This window comes from Nestor notabilis, unplaced genomic scaffold (genome assembly GCF_000696875.1).
Source record: "Nestor notabilis isolate BGI_N333 unplaced genomic scaffold, ASM69687v1 scaffold14535, whole genome shotgun sequence".
Classification (NCBI taxonomy): Eukaryota; Metazoa; Chordata; class Aves; order Psittaciformes; family Psittacidae; genus Nestor; species Nestor notabilis.
Genome location: NW_009930742.1, coordinates 5,039 through 27,367, shown reverse-complemented (window position 1 = coordinate 27,367; position 22,329 = coordinate 5,039). Strand labels below are relative to the sequence as shown.

The 22,329-nt window shown below is 40.2% G+C and overlaps 1 protein-coding gene across 1 annotated transcript; it reads left to right on the top strand.

Annotated features, from left to right (window-relative positions):
* The first annotated feature begins 4,093 nt into the window (after nucleotides 1-4,093).
* LOC104400424 (riboflavin-binding protein-like) lies at nucleotides 4,094-16,463 on the top strand. Its single transcript, XM_010015561.1, has 6 exons — nucleotides 4,094-4,125; nucleotides 4,922-5,079; nucleotides 5,818-5,917; nucleotides 7,000-7,128; nucleotides 12,089-12,200; nucleotides 16,206-16,463. Exons 2-6 carry the CDS (start codon nucleotides 4,941-4,943, stop codon nucleotides 16,461-16,463), a joined length of 738 nt encoding a protein of 245 aa, XP_010013863.1. The 5' UTR covers nucleotides 4,094-4,125; nucleotides 4,922-4,940.
* The last annotated feature ends 5,866 nt before the right edge of the window (nucleotides 16,464-22,329 follow it).

The window sequence follows — 22,329 nt, the reverse complement described above, 5'->3', positions numbered from 1 at the left end:
TAATCCAGCATTGCCACCAAGTACTTTAAAACACTACATCACAACCTGATGCATGGACATCTGCACATGACCTCTATCCAAATAATAAATACCCATAACAAAAACGTAACTAATAAAAAATAGCATTCATACTCCCCTAAGAAGACAGTCATCATTCATAAGAGATTGTAGAAAATTAAATCAAATATTATTAGTCTAAAGTAGAAACAAGATGTTGCCGTTGGTTCATTCTGGAGCATAGGTCAAGCTGGACCCAGATTTTCCATGTCATTTTTGAGAGCCCACAGCACACCACAGAGTCAGCAGCACAGCACAGTCAATAGGACAGCATAGTCAGTAGCTACCCAAACCAAAGCCCATGCTTTGTAGAAGAAAAATAACAGTAATTGTTAGTGGTTCAAGGAACCTCAGAGTAACAGACTAGCAGAATGTGAAAGGCAAATGAGAGACTAAGGCAAAGGAAGAGCATTCAGTTATGATTTCAAGAGGTGCTTTCAACTCAGTAATAAGCTAAAATAAGCAGGTTTTTGTACCCTTTAGTTTTGAAAAACCTAGCACAGAGCTTAAAAAACATTTTTACAGTGATAATTTCATTGTTTGGGTTGTGATTGCTTTTTAACCCTACTAGTCATTAAAATAGCTGCCTTTTTTCCCCCCACTGACTCACTCTCTTGGTAATATAAAATTACTGGTGCTTTTGTTATTCCTGTGCCCTGCTGGAGAACTAGCTCAGCAACATTTTGTACTCAAGTAAAGCAAGTAAGCCTTACTTTGTGCTGTGATATATTCCTCACACATACAAAATAAAAGGAGAAGTCCCAGTCCCACTAAAGCGAACAGAAACAAATCACACCTTAAATTCAGTAGCGTTAAGATTTGACCTCAGCTTTTCTTTTCCAGAGTCAGGAGCGCCAGACTGAGTCCATCTGGAGTGTCTCCTTTGGCATTCAGCTTGACTTGTGACGTGATACGTTCAGCAGAGAGACTTGTGAACATGCACTTGTGGGTCTGAAGTCTGAAATAAAGTAAGTCAGGAATGTATACTTAACTGATCATCAAATAACGTGCCCTTGTTGCAACTTTAAATGCAGTTCTGGAAAGGAGCTTCACTAAATTAGAAGACAACCTGTGCTCCTAATTACATATCTAGTTACAGTGAACAAGTAAAACACTTCCATCTTCTGAGCATGCAGGCTCACACTGACATATGAGGAGCAAACAGCTTAATTTCATTAGCACACATTGCCATATATAATAGAGCTATAACAGGCCAAATGCTCTAATTTACGCTCCTGAAACAGTCTCCCTCCGGTCACGCTGTTGTGACACTTTCAGGATGCCAAGAAGGGAAATGGATCTGGCAGTTGTCACTGGTTGGAAGTACAAACAATTTTTCCCTTAACCACCTCAGCTTTGCAGAGTTACCAGAAATATAGAAGCGTAAAAGCTAGTGCAGTCATTAAAGAGATGTGACTCACAAAACAGCAATCACTGAGCTGCAGTAGGACATGTCAGTTGAGAAAGTCACTAAACTGACTGCCAGAAGCTGGGAAGTTTGCAACTAGCTGTATTTTTTAAACATTTTTTCCCCTAATTTTCTGCTAATGACTCTTGGCAGAAGGAAGTTGCTCAGGAGATGGCTCTTGAGACCGAGTGTAGCGGTGCTGTGGGCTTGGAACAGATGCATGCCTTTACCAGCAAATAGGCCACTATCAATTAGATCATCAAATGATAATAATAATAATTATTATTATTAAATGTTGTGGTGCCTGAATTGCTGTCTGTGGCGATCTCTTAACATCACACATGCTTTAGCTCTTGAAAAGATGAATAGAAGTTACAGGACACTGATACAGTTAAAATTAAAAGGCAGCAGGAGTCTTAAAAGTACAGGAACATCACTGAGTACTTCAAAACAAGTTCAATTTTAATGAATAAAAAGAAATGACCCATTCAAGTATGGAAAGGGGTAAGAAACTTCCTTCAGCAGATTTCTCGGTATAAGGCATCCCACAAAATAAGTGGCCAGAGAATACTTTAAGAAAAAAGAACCAAGTTTTGATTCTCAGGTGATGAAGATGTATAGCTGAGATCTCAAAAAGCTCCTTAGCCTGCTTACATATATTGCTAAACCAAAGCCAAGTCTGAGAAATCACAAACATATGACAATTTTCCTTCCTGCTGCTAGAAACTCTGCCTAATCTCCCAGCAAGTGGTCCCATTTGGCTGTGCTCAAAGCCTGAAAGAGATCCCAGTTTCCTATAGCTTAATATAATTTGTATGTCAGTTCAGTGAACAGAGGCATTACAATACACCTCCTGGCATGCTTTACACCTTTACAAGCGTGCATACATTTTGTGCAAACCAAGCAGCAAGGCACAGAGCATGTGCTACTCCTGTGCTTTTTACCAGGCTGCTTTATCACTCGTCACAATGCTGAAAGTGAGTGTTCATGTTATACAGTGGTCTTTGTTTGTGTAAGAAAACACAGATCCAAGTGCTGAGCAGTATGCACCAATCTTTTACATTACAAATCAGAAAGGAGCTCCATGAATTTCAGCCAACGCTAGATCACACTGCAAGAGGTAAAGATGTAGGTAGTAAGCCATTAGATTTACTTCAGTTTCTCCTATAGTTACTTTATGCTTTTTTTAAACTTGCCTTAGTTAAGTTAATTCTTTAAACTTGTCTTAATTAAATCATTCTGGAACATAAAAATTGCTGTTTCCACTGGTCTGGAAATGGCTCTTTTTAGGCCAGGAAGACTCTTGCCTTGAGGCATTTACTAGAGCTAGGACAGGAATCAGTGGTTATAGCTTATAGAGATTGTTTTATTATCGTGCTCAGTGAGTTTGCTTAATGAGATTCATACCAAGCTTCCACTGTGCCAGTATTTGTTTTTTCAAGCAAAAAAGGTTTGTAAATAACGGTGCCAGAGTATTATCTGACAAACCAGTGTTCTGCTTTAAAGACAAAACCAACAGATGCTACTTTCCTTAGGAGTCTAAGCAATTGCAAGGCACTGAGCAGTGCTGCTCTTTACAGTACTCAATGAGATTTCATTTATGAAAGTAAATGCAACTATTTGTAATCATCTACCTTATGCAATGCTATATGTTCAGATAGATACAGAATGCTCTTCGCAGAAAGCAGATCTCACACTGGAATCCAACCAGGAATCATTATCAATGGTACAAGTAAGTTTCATGTGGTGCTTGTGACACTGGTTGGAGAGTACCTAAGAGGCACATAGCAAATAGCAGCAGGTTTTAAAGGGATCTTGTGAAGAAAGAGCAAAGAAAGACCTGAGAATCGGGAGACATGGTTTCTCTTCCATGGGCTGCAGTAAAATTACTGTGTAAGCCAAGGGAAGTTATTATACCTCTAGTCAAAATTAAGCTGGTGAGGCTGAAATATGAAGCGTTGGGTTTAATGTCTCTAATTCAGTGAAGTCCTAATCTGTGATAAAAGCCCCATGAAACTGGTTTAGGAATGAATCTAATAATTCATTATTAGATATATATTCTGATCTATATTATATATTACATAATAATAAAATAATACTCTAATAATTAATCTAATAATACTCTAATAATAATCCAGAGAAGCTGTGGCTGCCCCATCCCTGGCAGTGTTCAAGGCCAGGTTGGACACAGGGGCTTGGAGCAACCTGCTCTAGTGGGAGGGGGCCCTGCCCCTTAGTGGAAGGTGTCCCTGCCCTTGGCAGAGGGGTTGGAACTAGATGATCTTTAAGGACCCTTCCAACCCAAACCATTCTGTGAGTCTATGAATCAATAAGACAAGGAATCATTGAAAAATCAGGCAGGGGTTTAGTTGTATTTGGTATATAGGAGAGCTGTTGTTTTTCTAATTCTAACCTATGTTTGTACTTTCCTCTTTATCATATTGACAGTTGTAAAAAATAAAAGGGCATTATGTGCTGGTCATTGCATCTGCTTTTCAGATAAATCTATGTTAGCATTCCAAAGGGTCAAGGAACTCTTCCAGCGCAAACAAATTCTGGAGCACTGATGCCAGATGGTGTGTATATAAAGTGAAAATGAGAAAAGCAATTTATTGTGTTCTGTTCCACGGGAAGTATCACCCAGAAGGACAGCAAAAGAGGTGAGAAACTGGAGAGACGGTTTTTTTCTTCTGTAACATGTTGTTTTCTTTGTATCTGAAAAGTCTGGGTGCATAGAGGAGCTGCAGTCCTTATTCAGGCAAAATTATTTCAAAAAGGTAACAGGAATATTTAACTACGGAATGAAGGGTTTAATTAATGATACGTATAAATAATTATGCATTGATTTATGTAACAGGTTCTAATGGCTCACTAATACATTGTCTATTGCACAGACAAAACCATTTTATCTTGCATGTTTGACCAAATGCTACAAAAGAGGCAGAAAGTAATGGATCAGATTTTAAGTATGAATGAGCATAGCCTCAACAATGTCATTTATCCAGATCAGGTGCTGACCGCTCACTTGCAGCTGTATTCAATGTGTCATTTCTAAGTGTGCAAAACAACTCTGGAAGTTTTAGAGCTAATTAACCTTGTCTTCAGATCTAGTGAAACAGAGGAATGTCTTTTGGAAGGGTTCAAAGATAAATTGAGGTCAGTATAGGAAATTCAAAATAATTTTCTTAAATACTAAAAAGTATCACGTTTTCCTAAAAAGCCTGAACTGCTTTTTATCATTTGCTACCAAACCTTAAAACTATACAGCAAAAGTGTAAGTGTTCACATGCATGCAAAGAGAAAAGGAGAATGTGTGGCTTAATACTTATGTGTGAATCTTTGCCGAGCATATTTTATTTGGTTATGTATGTATTTGGTATTTGGTTATATATGTCCTTCCTTTTAATGTTATGGCTTCTCCTAGTAAAACAGGATATAAAACTTCTCTCCATACAGGATAAAGAACCAAACAACAATGTTGAGGTTTGCTGTCATCCTCTTTGCTGTCATAATGTCATCCACCTGCCAAAAATATGGATGCCTGGAAGGGGACACCCACAAACTGAAGCCGAGTCCTGAGCCAAATATGCATGAATGCACTCTGTACTCTAAATGTAAGAGTGGTTTAGTTTTTGCCAAGTATAGTTTAGAAGTATAGCTTTGTACACACTGATTGCTTTAGCAGTTCCCTTAATTTCTCAAAAATATATAAGATGCAGTATAAGCATGAAAAGATTCCTTCGTTGGCATATTGCTGCATGCAAACCAAGAGTAATATTCTTGTTCTTCACAAAGTCAGCTGCAAAACTTTCACTGCCTTCATTTATTTTCTTTTAAAAGTTCCAATGCAGTTTACTTTTCTTGTAGCTCCATCTGCTTAAAAGAAGCTTATAGCCCAGATGAATCTGGGTTATTGTGATTAAGTATAAGAACTAATTAATAAGAGCAGACACCAAATGGGAAAGGCTGAAATCAAAATTCTATAGTGAGCAAAGTATGGTATTTATTACATTTCCTCAACTCTCTTCTTATGTTTGTTAACTTTCAAAATTAAGTATATCAGGATATAACATCTGGCCAAACACCAGTAAAATTCTTGGGGCTCCCTGGGCACACCTTGACAAAGCATTGTCCATGCTTGTCCAACTCACTGAGCATTTACACTGCTACTTCTCAAACAAAAAGTATTAGAGGTTGTTACAGGTTATTAGAGGTTGAGTACATCTTCTAGTTAGTACTAAGAGAGTTTATTGTGTTATAGACCAAAACAGATTCATCTCACATATTGTGACTTACAAATACAGTATTAAAAAAAAATCCTTATTGCACAATCTCCGTTTCATTCCTAATAGCTTCCTGTTGCTATGCAGACTTCACAGTGCAATTGGCTCGTTCCCCAGTAATTAAAATAAGCAACAGCTACTGGAACAGATGTGGGCAGCTCAGTAAACCGTAAGTCAGCTTTGATGTTGTCTGTGTCCTGGTTCAATAGGTCTATTCTGTGACAGCCACAGAGCTAATGGTAACTCCCCGTGGGATGGACAATCCCCAGGTTGTCCTAGCAATTACACCAGCTCCTATCATCTTTTCTCTACTCCTGAACAATATCTGACTCTTCCTCTTCTCTCACAAAAGCCCATGAATCCCTGTGTATATACTATTTGTGCACAAGGGATATGCTTTTTCAAGTTTGCTTTCAGTATAGAACCAGATCCAGCAATGCAAAGCAGTCATAAACCCAGTAACGACCACATCACATCTCTGTAGCTCTCCAAAGCAACCATCACATCCACATGAGTGTGAGCCCTAGTCAACATAGACCAGGCTTCTTCCTTTGCTTAGAAAGCAGATCAACTGTGTTATTAATCTCGCAAACTAAATGCACAAAAGTCCAGAAATTAAACTTGTGAATATTTAAAATAAAAATTCTTGTAGTCCTGTGGGTTTTGTAATCATGAAGGATGTCTTCATAATTAAGATTTTAAGTACTCTGTTAGATGTTAGAGCTGTGAAATATGGCAAGTTAGAGAAATAAAAGAATGAAAGTACAAAACAATTAAGCAAAAACAGATGTGCAAAAGTAACAGCTGTTGCCTGCCACTCCCAGAAGAGCACAACAGTACGTGCTTTTAAGTAACTTCAGCTGGGCTGTGCAAAAAGCTAAAGATCACTGAAACCATGAGGCTATAGCATCGAAGAGGTTTTGTGCTATAGTTTTAAGCTACATTTTATTATTGCCTGGAATCGTTCTTGCTGGCGAAACTCAAGGCCTCAAAAGTTTACAGAAAGCTTACACAAATAGGGCTGAAATATGCATGGAAACATTTGTGCACTCTTTAGCTGGCCATGGTAATTGCATAGTCAGAGTCTGTATACAATGCCAAAGGAATGAGTTTGGAACCTAGACACTAACAGGCTGAAAGGATGCTTTTCTATGTATACTGGCATCCACATCAAAGCAGGCCTAGAAGACTGAGGCTTCAGCCTTGATGCTAAGAAACAAGCTTATTTGTGGCTTTTCTCACCCACCACAGCTGTGAAGATTTCATGAAGAAAATTGAGTGCTTTTACCGGTGTTCTCCATATGCTGCTCACTGGATCCATCCCAGCTACACTGCTGCTCTTCAGTCTGTTCCACTGTGTCAAAACTTTTGTGATGACTGGTAGGTTCAGCTTTTTATCAAAGTGTTTTTGTTTAGCTGGAATACATCTGTGTTACTAGGGTGTCACGGAGCATGGGTGCATGAAGCACAGATCTCGCAGTCAGTTAGCACTAAGATTCGATGGTGTGTCATCACCTTTATGCCTTTTTGCTTGTTCTTCTTCATTTCTTTTTTCTCATCTCTACTTTTTCCTCAGCTAAGCTACTACCCCCAAAACAATAATGGCACAGGCTGAAGGCAGGATGGAGTCACTAGTGGCCCAGGGTCAGCACTGCCTGGCTCTCCATGAGGATGTAGTGCAGTGGCATCCGAAATGCTTGACGTGATGGAAAAGCTCTCCCAACGCCAACAGGCCCTAACAGCAGTGAGGGCCCTGCTCAACCTTTGAAAAGGCCATGCCTGTGAGTTAGCATTTGTGCAGTTAGCATTTTAAATCTAAATACTTGATCATGATATGATAGTTATTTGCATAAAATGCACTATGCAATCATGAAAGCAGGTACTTCCCATATGTTTTCTATTAATTCATATAACAAATTAGCTTAATTCCTTAATTTTGCACCTTTGGCCTTTTCTATTCCTTTCCATCATCCCTCTCTCTAAAATCACTTCTAAAAGCCTGAATCTCAGAGAAACTTACAGCCAAGTAATGCTAAAAATATTAATAGCAATGAACAAGCATTTAATTACTACTTGATTTCCCAAAATATAGCACAAGGGAATCACATTAGTTTTTCAGTGCAAGACATGTAGCAGAACAACCCAGCATGCATCTGTCCTTAGTCTTGGAGTAGGAGCATTATATCCAGGTGGGGTATTGAGAGTTTTTCAGTGGCCCATATCCAGCATAAATCTCTCCCTCCCTATTTTGAGATGATGGATTAAATAATGTCATCATGTGACAAACAAAGCTCAGTCAGTACCATATTAATGTTGCGCCTAGTAACTGTAGTAACTGGACCTACAGACAGTATGGTTAAAGTGGTGTGAAGCATACTACAAACAGCACAGGCTGTGTTCACACTATAGCATTATAACTGCTAGCATCCCTTGAAAGTAGTAAACTGTGAATCCCTTAGGCTGCTCTGAAAATCATGGAACACTGTTTTAATACTTCTAAAAATGTTATGAAAGAGCTTTTCTTGGAAGCATAGAAAATACAGACGGTAGCGCGCTGCTCTGTACAGTGCTTTCCCTGGTGGTTACACATCTTGGTTATTGACACATGGATCCATTTTCACTCTCACCTTCTCTCCAAGGGCAAAGTCATGTGTGCAGTGCAGTATTGTGGTAGGATTTGTCTGTAATATGTCTTCATTGCTTTGTGCCAGAGAAAGAAACAAGAACCATGGTTTGGATTTGTAATGTAAGATAGTGAGAAAGGCCGATGTATTTTCTAGGTTCCCTAGAGTTTGCTCTAGTGCTTAATTTTATGTCTGTGTTAGGAAGCTCCAGGTGCCTCAGGAACAGATTAGTCACACGCAGACTTCTTTACAAAGTTTTTAGTAATCTTCTAAACTGAATCCAGATTATTCACCTCCTTGAAGATAAAGACTCAGACCTTGAATTTGCCTCAGTGCTCAGAATCTCAAAGCTCAGAACCAGATATTTCCAAAATTCGAAAGCATTTGGATATTAAATCATTGGAGTTGCCAGTGAGCTTTAGAATAGATCTAACAGGCAAAGCAGTAAAATACCAATATCTAAACCAAACTTATCAAAGTAAGTAGCATACAAGTCATCACCAAACTGCTATATCCAGTGAAAGTGTAAAGATGAAAGAAAATATACCCTGTAAGTTTAGTTTTAATCTATGAACTGGTTTAAGCCAGCCTTAGTGTATATGAGATTCATACCAAAGCATATAGTGTGGGCTGAATGACATAGCAAAGCCCTCACTGTCCCCCAGGCATTGCCAAAACCTCCAGGTAAATGGCATTTTTAACTTTGTTGTTGGAAAGCATGTGGGGCTGTGATTGAGAGCTGCTGCACAGGAAAAAGTTATCCTTTTCCAGTACAGAGCCTCCTAGCAGAGAGCAGGCTCTACTCTAAACAAATGCTGAACAAAGATCTATTGCCCCTGTTGGCATCATAGATGCCTGGCCTGAATCAAAAATGTAATGATGAGCCAGTACCGTGCATGCTAGTCTGTGTGTCTGCCTAATGCCAATGTCAAACCCATTCTCTAACCCTGCTTAAGGCCTGGGGCTAGAAAAGAGGCTGGACAGAATTCCCACTCTTTCTGGTGATTGAAAGTAACATTTTTTCATGTTCTATTCACTGGAGTCCCTTTAGCGTGCTGTAGCACTGCTGGTGATGTGACCTACTTTCTCTACATGCCGTGAGTGTGCCTGCTACATACTGTATGTCTTTGTGGCCAGAAATGTGCAGAGGATTCTGAATGAGCAGTGACTTCATTTAAAAGAAATTCATCTGACTTGCTCGGGGCCTTCCTTTTCTTCCCATTGTCTTAGGATTTCTTGCTCCCACTAGTTGTAAAACTACTGCTTTTCAAAGAGCCCCAAGTACAAGCCGTTTTCTGATCTACCTGGGATGGGGCCTTGTGCCCCTAAAAGAGAAACAGCTAATTATAAAAAAAAAAGGGGGGGGAGAAGTTTTAAAATAAAAATATCCTGCTCATTGTACATAGAGAACTGGTGTGTTCAGGGAGAATCTTTCTCGTATTTGTGTTTCTGTTTCTCACAGGTTTTAATTAATATGTGAAGAAACCACTTATGGGCAACAGAAAACAGACTTTTCAGAAGTCATGACTTTTCATAAACTTAGCTTCATAATTACTTCCATTGGGATAAACAAAAACTCAGAGCAATAGTTATGCCTTGCTACCTGATACATAACAAACCTCAGAGTCAGGCTGTAATAGTAATTAGGAAACATTTCATCTGACAATTCAATAGATAACAATGAAAAAAAAAATCCTTTAATAAACATATTTAATTCAAATTTCTGAGGAAACCAGATGTATAACATGAACACCCCAGTTCAGCAAAACTCTGAAATACATATTCATAATTTGAAAAGTGTAACTGAAGGTGACACTAATTTCATTAGAAGCAGTTCCACCCTCTCCTCGGCCCCAAGGACTGCGCATTCTTTCCCCTACCCTGTCCCCACCCATGTGCCAGCAGCACTGTCTGAGAGGCCATGAAGCAACCTGGGTCTGGGAACCCAGCAGGCTGAAAAACACTTTGCCAAATAAAAAAGGAAACAAATAAAAGAAGACTCTAGGAAGGGCACAACTGCTTTCAAGTGTTGGTAGTGCTGGTATTAGGCAGCTCACAGTAGATAATGATGGACTGTGCTAGAAAGCAATGAATGTAAGTGCATGCATAAAGGGAGGACAATTGAAGAATCAATTGTTCAATCTGATGCTGGTATATGGAGTTTGTAGATGGTGAATAACAAAAGTTTGCATTGATGCTCCTAACACATTGGTGTGCCTTCAGGCAGGTAAAGTGACTAGTGTTAGAGAAACACCGGGGATTTACCTCTGTGTCCCCTTCTCAGTCAGGGTACATGCAGCAGCTAACAAACAACAAACCAGATATTCTTACAGTCACTAGTCCCAAATCCAGTTATGGCACAAACTGGTAAGATCTGCCTGGTAGTGCCACATTACATTAATTTATCAAATTGGAGCCCCACCTCTGACAGCAATTTCATGGATAAACGCATGTGAGAATACATGTCTCCTGCCCTACACCTCTGTAGTTCAGGCCCTGGTTACCCTCCATCTGTTACTGCTCTTTCTCCCTCCAAAAAGACTTATGTGAAGGTTCTGTGGATGTGCATATGCATATGCACGTGTACTGCAATGTGTTCTTGTAGTTCTGTGACCACAAGGCAACCTCATATATCATTTTAAAATGTAAGTCTGCAGCCTTCATGATATCAAACTAGTTTTGGAAACATGACCCTGAAGATGAAAAATGACAAACAGAAAATCTCCCTAAAGGCATGAATTATAAATACTGTGCGAACAACACTAACTTTTTGAGAGCTGTGCCTCCTGGTTTTGGCACTCTCAGTTACTGGTGGGAATAGTCTGCATGAAGCCATTGAGACTAAATTTAAGTAGATGTTAACCGATGTGTAGAAAGTGATACTAAAGAAAGGTAAGAGCCAAAAAGTGGAATATAAAAAGAAGTGGAAGGAAGGAAATTATGTAGGATAATGGTAAGCCATGAGATCTCTCATCACACAAACCAAGCAGTTGCAAACCATACTCGTCCCAGGCCATTTATAGGCCATTTTTATTTTACATTACTGCTTACAAGTTAAAAACAACCTACGTTTAAAACTTTGGACCTATAACCTGCAAGACTCTTCTCTTTCCTCCTTCACTTCGAGTTTAACTTCTTTGAAACTGCCATTCTGAGGCTGAGAGATGATTAATTTTTATGATTTTGTTGTTTGTGGATTTTCCTTATTTCAGTCCATGTTTCTCATAGCAACCCCCTGCCCAGGAAATGTAATTCTTCTTTTCTCATATTAATTCATAAATACAAACTTCCCCCACATCTCCACTCTTAGCATACCTGTGCTCTGTCACAATACTGAACATCAGCATTCATCAGACTCCCTCCCCACACAGTTATTTCCTCTGCTCAGTAACATCAGCAAACAAAACCAGCAGAAAACACTGCATGGAGTGTTGCTCCTCAGAACATGAGTCCTTTACTTACGTCTGTGAGTATAAAATGTAGTGACTGAGCTGTTTAGTTTGCATTGGGATTTAGGTCTTCCCAGACAGCTCAGAGTTTATATACATGTCAAGCTAAGATAATATGCATATCTTTTGAAGATCTGTTGCTAAGCTGCACTGTGCAGCCATACAATGTTACTGGCATAGCCCACATAGGCTTTTGGAGTTGAATCTGAGTCCACTGGAAAAAAAAGTGAGAGAAATTAACTGTATCTTCCACTAATCTCCATGAAGGTATGAAGCCTGCAAAGATGATTCCACATGTGTTCGTAACTGGCTGACAGACTGGGAACGGGATCGAAGTGGCGAAAACCGCTGTAGGAATAAATGTATTCCGTACAGTGAGGTAAGAAAACCTGATCAACTGGAGCAGAAAAGAATGGCATTGAGGGGGTCTTTCTTTTTTCCTGAGTGTATGGATGTAAAATGCAATAGGTGAATTATTTTTACTTCAGCAGTTTCAAGCCATACCTACATCAGACTTCTTAAGTTTAGAAACAGTTAAACATTTATATTTATGTAGCTCTCAAAGGATATATGTGTTTAATTAACCATTGTTCATACCACTTGTGAAACAAAACTAGAAGTTCAAGCAGCACAGATATGTTTAACCACAGTGGGGTGTAGAAAGTAAAAGACAAATTAACTTTGTTCAACAGAGATTCTGAGAGGTATTTTATAAGGTTCCTTACATCATGTGGGTTTTTACACACCTCTGTGTTTTTAGATTGGGATGTAAATTCCCAAATTACCAAGGAATTTTGATGGTCTTCTTGCCTATTAGGCATCTTCGCCCTTTTCTCTATTTTACTTTGTTAGTTCAAATCCTTCTCCATCCTCCAAATTCCTCCTTTCTTAGAAAAAGACATTCTTCTAACTGTCTCCCTTTTGTTCTCCATAGACCTCTTGTATCTCCAATATGTGTTCTCCATTGTCTCTTCCAATGGCCTGGCAGAGCTAGCTTTGCTCTACGTAACTCTGATGGTTAAAGAGCAGCACTAACAAGCTTTCTGAGAGCTTATACCATCTTTCTGAGAATGTTTAATGTTTGGGATAACTGATTTTATGAGCAAAAGTATATAAAATGAGAACTGACAAGACTTACAGGAGCAAGGCTGATCTACAGACATTTAGAGTCAGGTAGGATTTTTTCTAGTGACTCAAGCAAGTTTAGCATCAAGGTAAAATAATACAGCTCAAAACTGCTATACTTAACTTGAGTATTTTTAATATTTGAACTTCACTGACTCCATGAAAACTGTCCAAATTGAAGAATGAAATGAAATTGAAGTATAGTGCTTAGGGACTGATAGTAAGACTTGCAGAGATCCCAGATTCATTGTTTTGAGTCCAATTCAAGTGCATATACTTCCAGAAGTCAGTTCAGCAACTGATGCAAGTGGAAGTCACAGTCCAGTTAGCACTGTCTGCCTTGCAAAAGTGACGCTGATCAGCAGGCTCAGGAAGGTTGCCAAAAAGCAAATGGGCTGCGTAAACTTACAGATGAGTCTCCCAGATGTGCTAAATTATAAGTGGTTCTAGATGAAGTGAAAACCGAAATTATAATCTCTGTAAATAATCTCCAGTCCCTGCTCAAGGTCCAGAGATAGCAGTTTTGAACCTTGAATTCCCTTCTATTTATTTCTTAAAGAAAATATACCATCTGCAGGGGAAAACAGGCAGCAAATCCAGACATCTTATCACTTGACGCCAGGCGCAGCTCTTCCTCAGCTAAATGGAACCACACCCAAAACTGCCCATGTTTTTCACCCAAAACAGGCTTGCATGGGAAGTCAGAATAAAGATGAAGATAATTCCTTCAGAGCAATTAAAAAACCACATTTCCCATCTGAACGTTACATGATATACAAACACTAGACTTAGAATCATAGAATGGTTTGGGTTGGAAAGGACCTCAAGATAATCTAGTTCCAACCCCCTGCCATGGGTAGAGATGCCTCACACTAGACCATGTTGCCCAAGGCTCTGTCCAGCCTGGCCTTGAATGCTGCCAGGGATGGGGCATTTACCACTTCTCTGGGCAACCCACTCCAGTGCCTCACCACCCTCACTGTAAAGAACTTCTTCCTTATATCTAACCTGAACTTGCCCTGTTTAAGTTTGAAGCCATTACCTCTTGTCCTACCACTACAGTCCCTGATGAAGAGTCCCTTCCCAACATCCTTGTAGGCCCCCTTCAGATACCTGAAGGCTCTGAGGTCTCCACGCAGCTTCTCTTCTCCAGGGTGAACAGCCCCAACTTTCTCAGCCTGTCTTCATACAGGAGCTGCTCCAGCCCTCTTATCATCCTCATGGCCCTCCTCTGGAGTTGCTCCAACAGCTCCATGTCCTTTTTATGTTGAGGACACCAGAACTGCACACAGTGCTCCAAGTGAGGTCTCATGAGAGCAGAATAGAGCAGCAGGATCACCTCCTTGCTTGGCTTGGAGGAGAAAGTTGCAGTTACCCAGAAGCACAATGGGTTCTCCAGTGTCAAGAGCATTGTGGGCAGATCATCACTGTCTTTTGATGCCCTCAGATCATATGGAGAAGCAATCAGCAGCCCTAGATTTGACATCTGCAAGTGGTTGTAAGGACTATTTGGAACAAATGCTGAATATGGAACAAATGCTGAGTATTATAAATGCACAATGGATCACAGCCAGCACTTTGAGCCTGGCTAAAATGAGGCCCATTTTGTCATTGTTCTCCCAGCTGAATGCTCCCCAGGCAGTGTTAATTTCCAAGAAGGTGAAGAATCAGAATCCTTTGTAGTAATTTAGGGACACCTTGAGTAAATGGGCTGCATGCGCTGCTTATTTGCTGCAGCTTTCTGGCCAAGCTCTGATCTTTAAGCAGAGTTAGGAGGAAGGTCAAAATAAAATCACCAATTTAGCAAGTACAAGTGCATGAAAACATGTTACAGAACCTGTGGGACACAAGAATAGAATGCAGCCAGCCATGTCTCTTGCATACAGACTTAAGAAAACCCGCATAACAGATCTTAATTTTTTCTGTAATGATTAGCAGGTAGAAACCCAGGTATTGCACAGGAGCTGGAAGAAAATGTCTAATGCTGCTTAAAGGCATAGAAATAGTGGGAAAGAAACAGCTACACTCTGCCTGCCCTGAGAACACAAGGAGAGAACTAGATAAACTAACCTTTCCATTCCCGGCCCTGCATTGTTCACAGTGCACAGGCCAACCTCCTCACTCCTCCTCCAGCAACTGAAGCCATGGAGTGAGCCCTGGCTCGAGATGATGTGAAGTGAAAAGCTGTTTTACATACTACAGTGTCTCTGGGGCTATCTGGAATGGAGTCTGTGTTACTCACAAAGAAGAGATTTCTAAGGCAAAAGTGATGATTATGATTTCTCCTCAACTGCCTTTCTGCATAGTATAGGTCAACATAGTTTCACATGTGGGGAGACAGGGAGACATCTCATAAGAAGAACTTGTTGTGGAAAATAGGTGGAGCAGAAGAGGCTATAGGACTACAGATGCCCAGGCCACTTCCACATAATAGACCTCAATATGTAATCATTAGGTTTTTGCACATAGAGCAGCTTCTATGCAGAAATGCCCCAACCACAAAGAGAGGGCACCTTCTCCAAGATTCATGGAGTCAGATCCATATGTGAACTGGCAATGGCAGCAAACCAGCACACCATCCAGAAATCATAGCACTAAGAGAAACATTGTAGGATTGAAGAAGCTGTGGTTTACAATTTCTTGAGCCAGAAAGGCCGTTGTACCACTGGACACAGCACTTTGGAAAGAGCATATTTTCTTCAAGCAGTTTCTAAGTTATGACCTTTCCCTTTTTGAGGTCCTATTTGGTCATGATGTACATTGAAGCAGGCACAGTGAGATCCCATGGAGCTGTGACTCCACTGGGCTGTTTCTGGACAGTAGAAATAAAGATTCCCATAAAGCACAGTCTGGCACTTTAAGCACTACTCAGATCCAGAGGCATGTCAGAGTGACCTGACATGCTACATGTTGTACAACCTCACACACAGCTTTGGCCTGTCAGCTCCAGAAAGCTAGCTGGGCTGTCAGCCCCAGGGGGAAACAAAGGGCTGGCTCTTGATCACTTTGCACTTTGTGTGATCACTTGCTCTCACAACAGGCAAATCTCTTTTGCCAGTTGTGGGACTGGATAACATTTTAAGATATCTCAGAAGTGATAAAGCACAGCACACAGCAGGACAGGGAATGACTGTCAGCTGCTTTTTTATAATCCAGTACCAGTTCTAAAAAATTGATAAATGTTTCTCGTTTTGATACAGACTGGTTTTAACTTAATTCATTTCAAATGTAATTGATAGATTTCTTATTTGACACACAGATGTACACAAATGGGACTGACATGTGCCAGAATATTTGGGGGAAGTCATTTAAGGTGAGCAAATTCTCCTGCCTCTGCTTGCAAATGAACAAGAAGGACATGGTAGCAGCCAAGTATCTCCCCTCCAAGAGCTCAGAGGAAAGCTCCAGCAGCAGCTCCAGCAGCAGCTCCAGCAGCAGCAGCAGCAACAGCAAGGAGCGTGCCTGCCAAAAGAAACTCCTGAAGTTCAAGAAACTAAAGGGAGAGGAAGAGGAATAGACAAGATAAATGCTCGTGGATGTATGTCAGGACAAGAGAAATCACCGTGGAGGCTGTGCTCAGGGCACCGCGCCAGCCTGCTTTATCCCTTACTTCCTAGAACATAATAAATCAATGGCTGGTTATATTAATCTTCCTCTGATGTTTTTGCATCTGCATCACAAAGCTCCCAGACAGGTTAGCACAGGTGTAATCTTGTGACTTGAACTGAAGAGCTAGAAGCCTGAAGGTAACATCTAGGAGTTCACTTTCAAAGAGGAGAGGCACAGGCAGCTCCTGCTTACTTAAGGTGGAACAGTGGGAACTAGAGAGCTCTCTGAAAGGCCATACCAGTAATGCACCAAATCTTCAGCCCAAACCCTTCGTTAGCATAGTCACACAGCACTCCTGTCACGAGTTCCTGCGTGCCTGGCACTGCTCAGATAAAAAAGAAATGCGGCAGGCAGAAATAGGTCAGTGAGCCTGGCTGACCACTAGAAGTGTAGTTACTTTGTATCTCAAAAACATTCTCACAAAACAGGGGTTTGTAATATACTTAGATAAATCCCTATATCCATACATTGCCAGTAGACAGTATGCACAGTCTGTTGCACTGGGCTTTTTTCTTAAGCAATAGCAGTACAAAAGTCTCCTGCATATGAATTTGAAGCATAATTTTAGAGCAATTAATCTCACTGAATGATTCCAAACAGAATGATCTCTGATTATCAAATGGAAGCATCAGAGAAGGCCCCAATCAGCTTTCTCCCATCAGTAATTCTGCTTCCCACCATCACCATGACAATCAAACTAAAACCAAAATCTGCACCAATCCCAGAGGGATGCACCAAGTAAGGAGGAATGAAATCCTGCTTTCAGTTATGCATCCACATCTCTGCCATAGCTGCCGAGTGGACAGGTCTGTGCCATTCTGTATAGCCTTTCACAGTGGTATCCCCAGGGAAACCATGAGAAGGATTTAATTTGGGGGTCAGATTATCAAACTGTGAAAACCAGCATCATCTCAGTGCTAAGCACCTTAAAGCATGTAAGGATCTGGCCTACAGTGAAAACAGTGACTTGGCATATCCTGTTAAACCAGGAGAATCTTAAAAATCCAGCAGACTTTCTTCACTGGGCTGTTTATTTATTGGAGTGGTTTCACACAGCTGCAATAGTAATGCTCGACCCATTAGGTTGTGCTCCGCTTCCAACCAGCTTCTCAGTGTATTTAACAATGCACTAATTCCTACCAGCACTGAATTGTTTTAGGGTTGTACTTTGCCATGTCTCTATTTCGTGCTAACTCAATTTGTCAGTTCCACTGTTTGAAAAGAAAGAACAACAATTTGGTCTTCTGCAAAGCTCCGACAGTCCCTTTTCCCCTTATTTCACTACCTGTTCTTTCCTCTCCTTCTTTATTGCACCTGAATTAGAGCAGAAATTTTCCTGCTTTTTATTTTGCTGGGCTCAAAATTCAGGAATTAATTATCCCCTCTCACTGCCACAACACCAGCTTCTCTATCACCATGCCAAAGATTTCCTTCCTGTTTTCTGTTAAGTATAGCACAATTGTTTCTGCCTGTGTCTCTGCTCTTTTTCTTCCCGTTCCACTTTATCCTCTTTGCTCTGGCTAAACTACTCTTGAAACCACTCTCAACAAACAGTTCTTCCATGCTTAGTTTCAGGATGACCCATGAGACTGGTTATTGCATGCTCTTGAACAGCACTGGATCTTACAGCAGCTGAGGGACTGACACCAGTTGGCTCCTATTCATAACTTTCCCACTGACGCATGATGCACCCAGTTCAAACCATTTAACTCTTTTAAGACCCCAGTGCTTCTGCAGAGCTACCACATTTCCTCTAGGTGATCTCTTTTCTAAGTCAAGAAGTCAAGAAATGCTCCGTTATCCCTAACATAGAAATTGTCCCAACCTCTTGGTCGTTCTTTTATTGATCCAGATAATGTTTTATTTAAATAGAAGTTATCACCCAGAAAGACTTTCAGTCTTGATTTAAAACTCAAAATAACAGACAATTGTCCAATTTGTATCCACAATGTTAAACATTATCCCTAATTTAGCTTTCAGCCAGTGTGTTTTGCTAAAGCCTGTCATGTTAAAGAGTTCTTCAGTATTCAGCATTGATCTTCTGCTCAGCAGCATATACACTGCATCAAACCACTTCTTAGCAATTAGCTCTATCTCAGCTCTATTTAATTTATGTATGTCATAAGATATTCCCTCTCTCCTTAAATGGTACTTATGGTTCTCCTCTGTACCTTTCTCCAGTAACAAATATCCTTCTTAAATTGTACAAATCAAAGCCATACTCCACAGCAGTGTTAAGGGTGACCTACAGAGAGAGGACCATGTTCCTGCCTCTCTACAGACTTCAGCAGCATCATTCTCATTCTCTGCATGGCTCCAGTGTCCATGTGTTACGATTCCTCATTTTTTCTTGGCTCCTCATTTTTTCTTGGCATTACTGTTTTCCGCTGTACAGCTCCCTGGTCCCAGAGGTGTGAACTGTGATCTCAGCTCTCAGGCTTATTGCTTTGAGCTTGGTTGTATTACAATTCCTCCGTGTGACTATGCCAACCTTCTTAGCCCACTGTGTCTATCTATCTGCTTTATACTCACAGTAACTTACATTTTAGGCAATCTCTGTGTCACTTAGAAATGCTGTCAGTGGTGATTTTACACTTAGAGAAAGGCTGGGATAACTCAGATAAAGCAAAATGAAAAATAACACTAAAAATCATTGTGAAGGTGAGCCAGGGAAAAGAAAGCTCCATGTTGCTGATGGTTGCAGTCATCCCCAGCTAATGCTGACCTGATTTGGGAGGTGCCTGCTGTGCATCACAGCCCAAAGCATACGTCCTGCTTCTGGACCCACGCTGGCCCAGACAACTGAAATGTCTCTGTATTTAGTGATACCAGACTTGACTAAGATCTTTATCAAAATGTCACAATGGTAGGTCAAATGCTTTGTGAAATATGTTGCTGCACTAATCTGTAAGAAACAGACTTGCAATAAATTTTATCAATAAATTAAAATGGATTTAGCAACAAGGCAATGTTGATAAAAGTAAAAATTATCACTAGTTATTGACTTATTTATGACCTGGCTGACTACCAGCTTTTGGACTGTGCTGCTTGGGGCTGGTGTCATGTTAACCATAACTCAGCTACTGGGTCATCCTGCTTGCTCTGTTTAGTTTGCTTTCTTTAAACATTGGCACAATACTATGAGTCTTCTGAAATTTCACTGAAATGCCACGAGTTATTACAGATGAGGTCTCTATTCTGTTAATTCTGTCAGAGCTCGCTAGTATCCGAGCCTGCTTCTTTAAAATTATTAATGTTACTTATGATGATGAACCTCATCTTTAATTACTTGCAGACTGAAAAGGATTTCATCATCCTTCTGTAATACAAATACTTCACCCTGCATATTTCAGTACTAAGCATTATTAACAAAACTTGCCCACTGCATCTTGTGCCATTGCAAGGCTTTCTTCATCAGTGGTTACTCAGTGATTTTCACCTTCAGTTTAGCTGTTCCAGCCACAATTTCCTGGAGTACCTTTAGTCCTCAGTTTATTTTTATAGCTCATAATTCTCCATGGATATTGATTGCAACATAGCTTCCTTTTTAAAAAATAATAAGCATCAGTAATTATGGCATTTTCAACTTCTGTTGCATTTTTCATGTGTAGGTTTCACTCGGAACGTTTTATAAATATTCATTAGTCTTCAAAATATACCTGAGAGGAAAGTAAGCAGCGAGAAGCAAACTGAGTCAGTGGGAGAGAGTCAGTAAGAGACTTATCTGATCACTGCAAGTATTGCAGAACTAGGACTAGCACAGACAAGTCCTGTTTCAGAGCCTTATTTCACACTGCAGATGGAGTTACGCTTTGTAAGGTGATCCTTGGACAAAAGTTATTATGCAGAAATCATAGAATCACCAAATTGTTTAGGTGAGAAAAGACCCTTAAGATCATGGGGTCAAACCATTAACCTCACATTGCCAAGTCTACCACTAAACATGTCCCTAAGTGTCACATCTGCACATCTTTTAAATACCTCCAGGGACAGTGACTCAACCACTTCCCTGGGTAGCCTGTTCCAATGCCTGACCACCCTTTGGGTGAAGAAATTGTTCCTAATATCTAATCTAAACCTCCCCTGGCACAACTTGAGGCTGTTTCCTCTTGTACTAGAACTTGTTACTTGGGAGAAGAGACTGCCCGCCAACTTGCTCCATGGTCCTGTCATAGAATCACAGAATCATAGAACAGTTTGTGTTGGAAAGGACCTTAAGATTATCTAGTTCCAACCCCCCTGCCATGGGCAGGGACACCAGGTAGTTGTAGAGAGAAATGAGGTCTCCCCTGAGCCTCCTTTTCTCCAGATTAAACAATCCCAGTTCCCTCAGCTGCTCCTCATCAGACTCATGCTCCAGGCCCTTCCCCAGCTTTGTTGCTGTTTTCTGGGCACATCTCACCATTTTAGGAAATAAAATACTGCAAAAAACCTGAGCATCCAAAAAATAGAACAAGTTACTAAACAATATGTTTTCATGTACCTTGAAGGATAACAAAATTCTAAAAATAATGATTGTTAGATTATTTAAGGCAAATAATGTCAGAACAGGCTGATTTCCCTTGCTGAGAGACATTCAGCCACCAGAAAAAAGGAAAGCTGTAGATGAGATATGGCCTTATAACGGTTTTGATAATATTTGATCTAACATTCTGATAAGCAAACTGAGAAAACCAAAGTGCAAACGAAATCACCATGACACAGGTGCACAACTGGTTAAAAAATATATTAAAGTATTACTTTGACTATGTTGTCATTAAATTCAATAGAGATCTTCTCTTAGGAATCCCAGAGGGTCTGTTCTGATTTTAGTCAACACTTTTCTTACTCAGACAATGAAGTAGAGATTTTGCAAGCACTTTGAAAGACAAGAATAAAAATTATCTTTCTGATCAGAGAACTACTCCAGGCCTCCAAAGGTGAAATTCTGAAAAGGGAAATGAAAAGTGCTTGAACTGAGAAAGAGTTCATAAAAGAAAAAGTCACCCAAGGAAATACATGACAACTGAACAGCAGAGCAGCCAAGGAGCTGCGACACATAGTAGCAACATATGCCATTTACAGTTGAAATGTCATGCTGAGGAAGTTCTACTCTTTTAAGTCTTCTGTGTATGAGGAGCCCTGGAAGTCCTGACTCACAGAGCAAGCAGATGTAGGACCTGCAGACATCCTGCTAACAGTTACTCAGAGTTTGTGACGTATGTATCTCACATTCCACTGAGGCACTGCTTCTGGAATGACCCCACTGCACACACAGGCTCTGGAATGTGGTGGGTATCAGGCAGAGTTTAACTATCCATCTTCTCAACAAAATCAGCTCACAAGCTCTGTCAACGCAAGTGCTCTGTCAATGCAAGTACATTCTAGGAGAGCAAACGTGCTCCTGGCATATAAATCTGATGACTATGTAAAATGAAGAGAATAAAATTAGCTGAATTTATGCACATTTTCTGGTTATTCTCCTTCCTTTTTCCTGTTCAAAAGGTTTTCATAACTTGCAGTTATTGAAAAAAAAAAAAGCCACATGCTCTAGACATCTCATGTGGCTGTTGTGTGTTTGCTCTTAACTCCACTTGTCTAAATCACTTGTGTTCCCTTTTAGACAAGAAGAGTTAGAGTCCAAAAAGCATTAGTGTTTGGATTACAATTTGAAATACTGCCAAACTTTACTAATGGTAAGACTAAAGTCCCACATGTCTGAAGACTGATAATTCTCAAGCACGACTCATTTTTCCTTTTGGCAAAAAAAAAGACCTGCACCTTTGATGAAGTCA

Bases quoted from the DNA above. Each gene is read 5' to 3' on its own strand.
- LOC104400424 (XM_010015561.1), top strand. From the start codon at position 4,941: ATGTTGAGGTTTGCTGTCATCCTCTTTGCTGTCATAATGTCATCCACC. The intron at 5,080-5,817 runs GTAAGAGTGGTT...CATTCCTAATAG, and splicing joins ATGCACTCTGTACTCTAAAT to CTTCCTGTTGCTATGCAGAC. The intron at 5,918-6,999 runs GTAAGTCAGCTT...CACCCACCACAG, and splicing joins TGTGGGCAGCTCAGTAAACC to CTGTGAAGATTTCATGAAGA.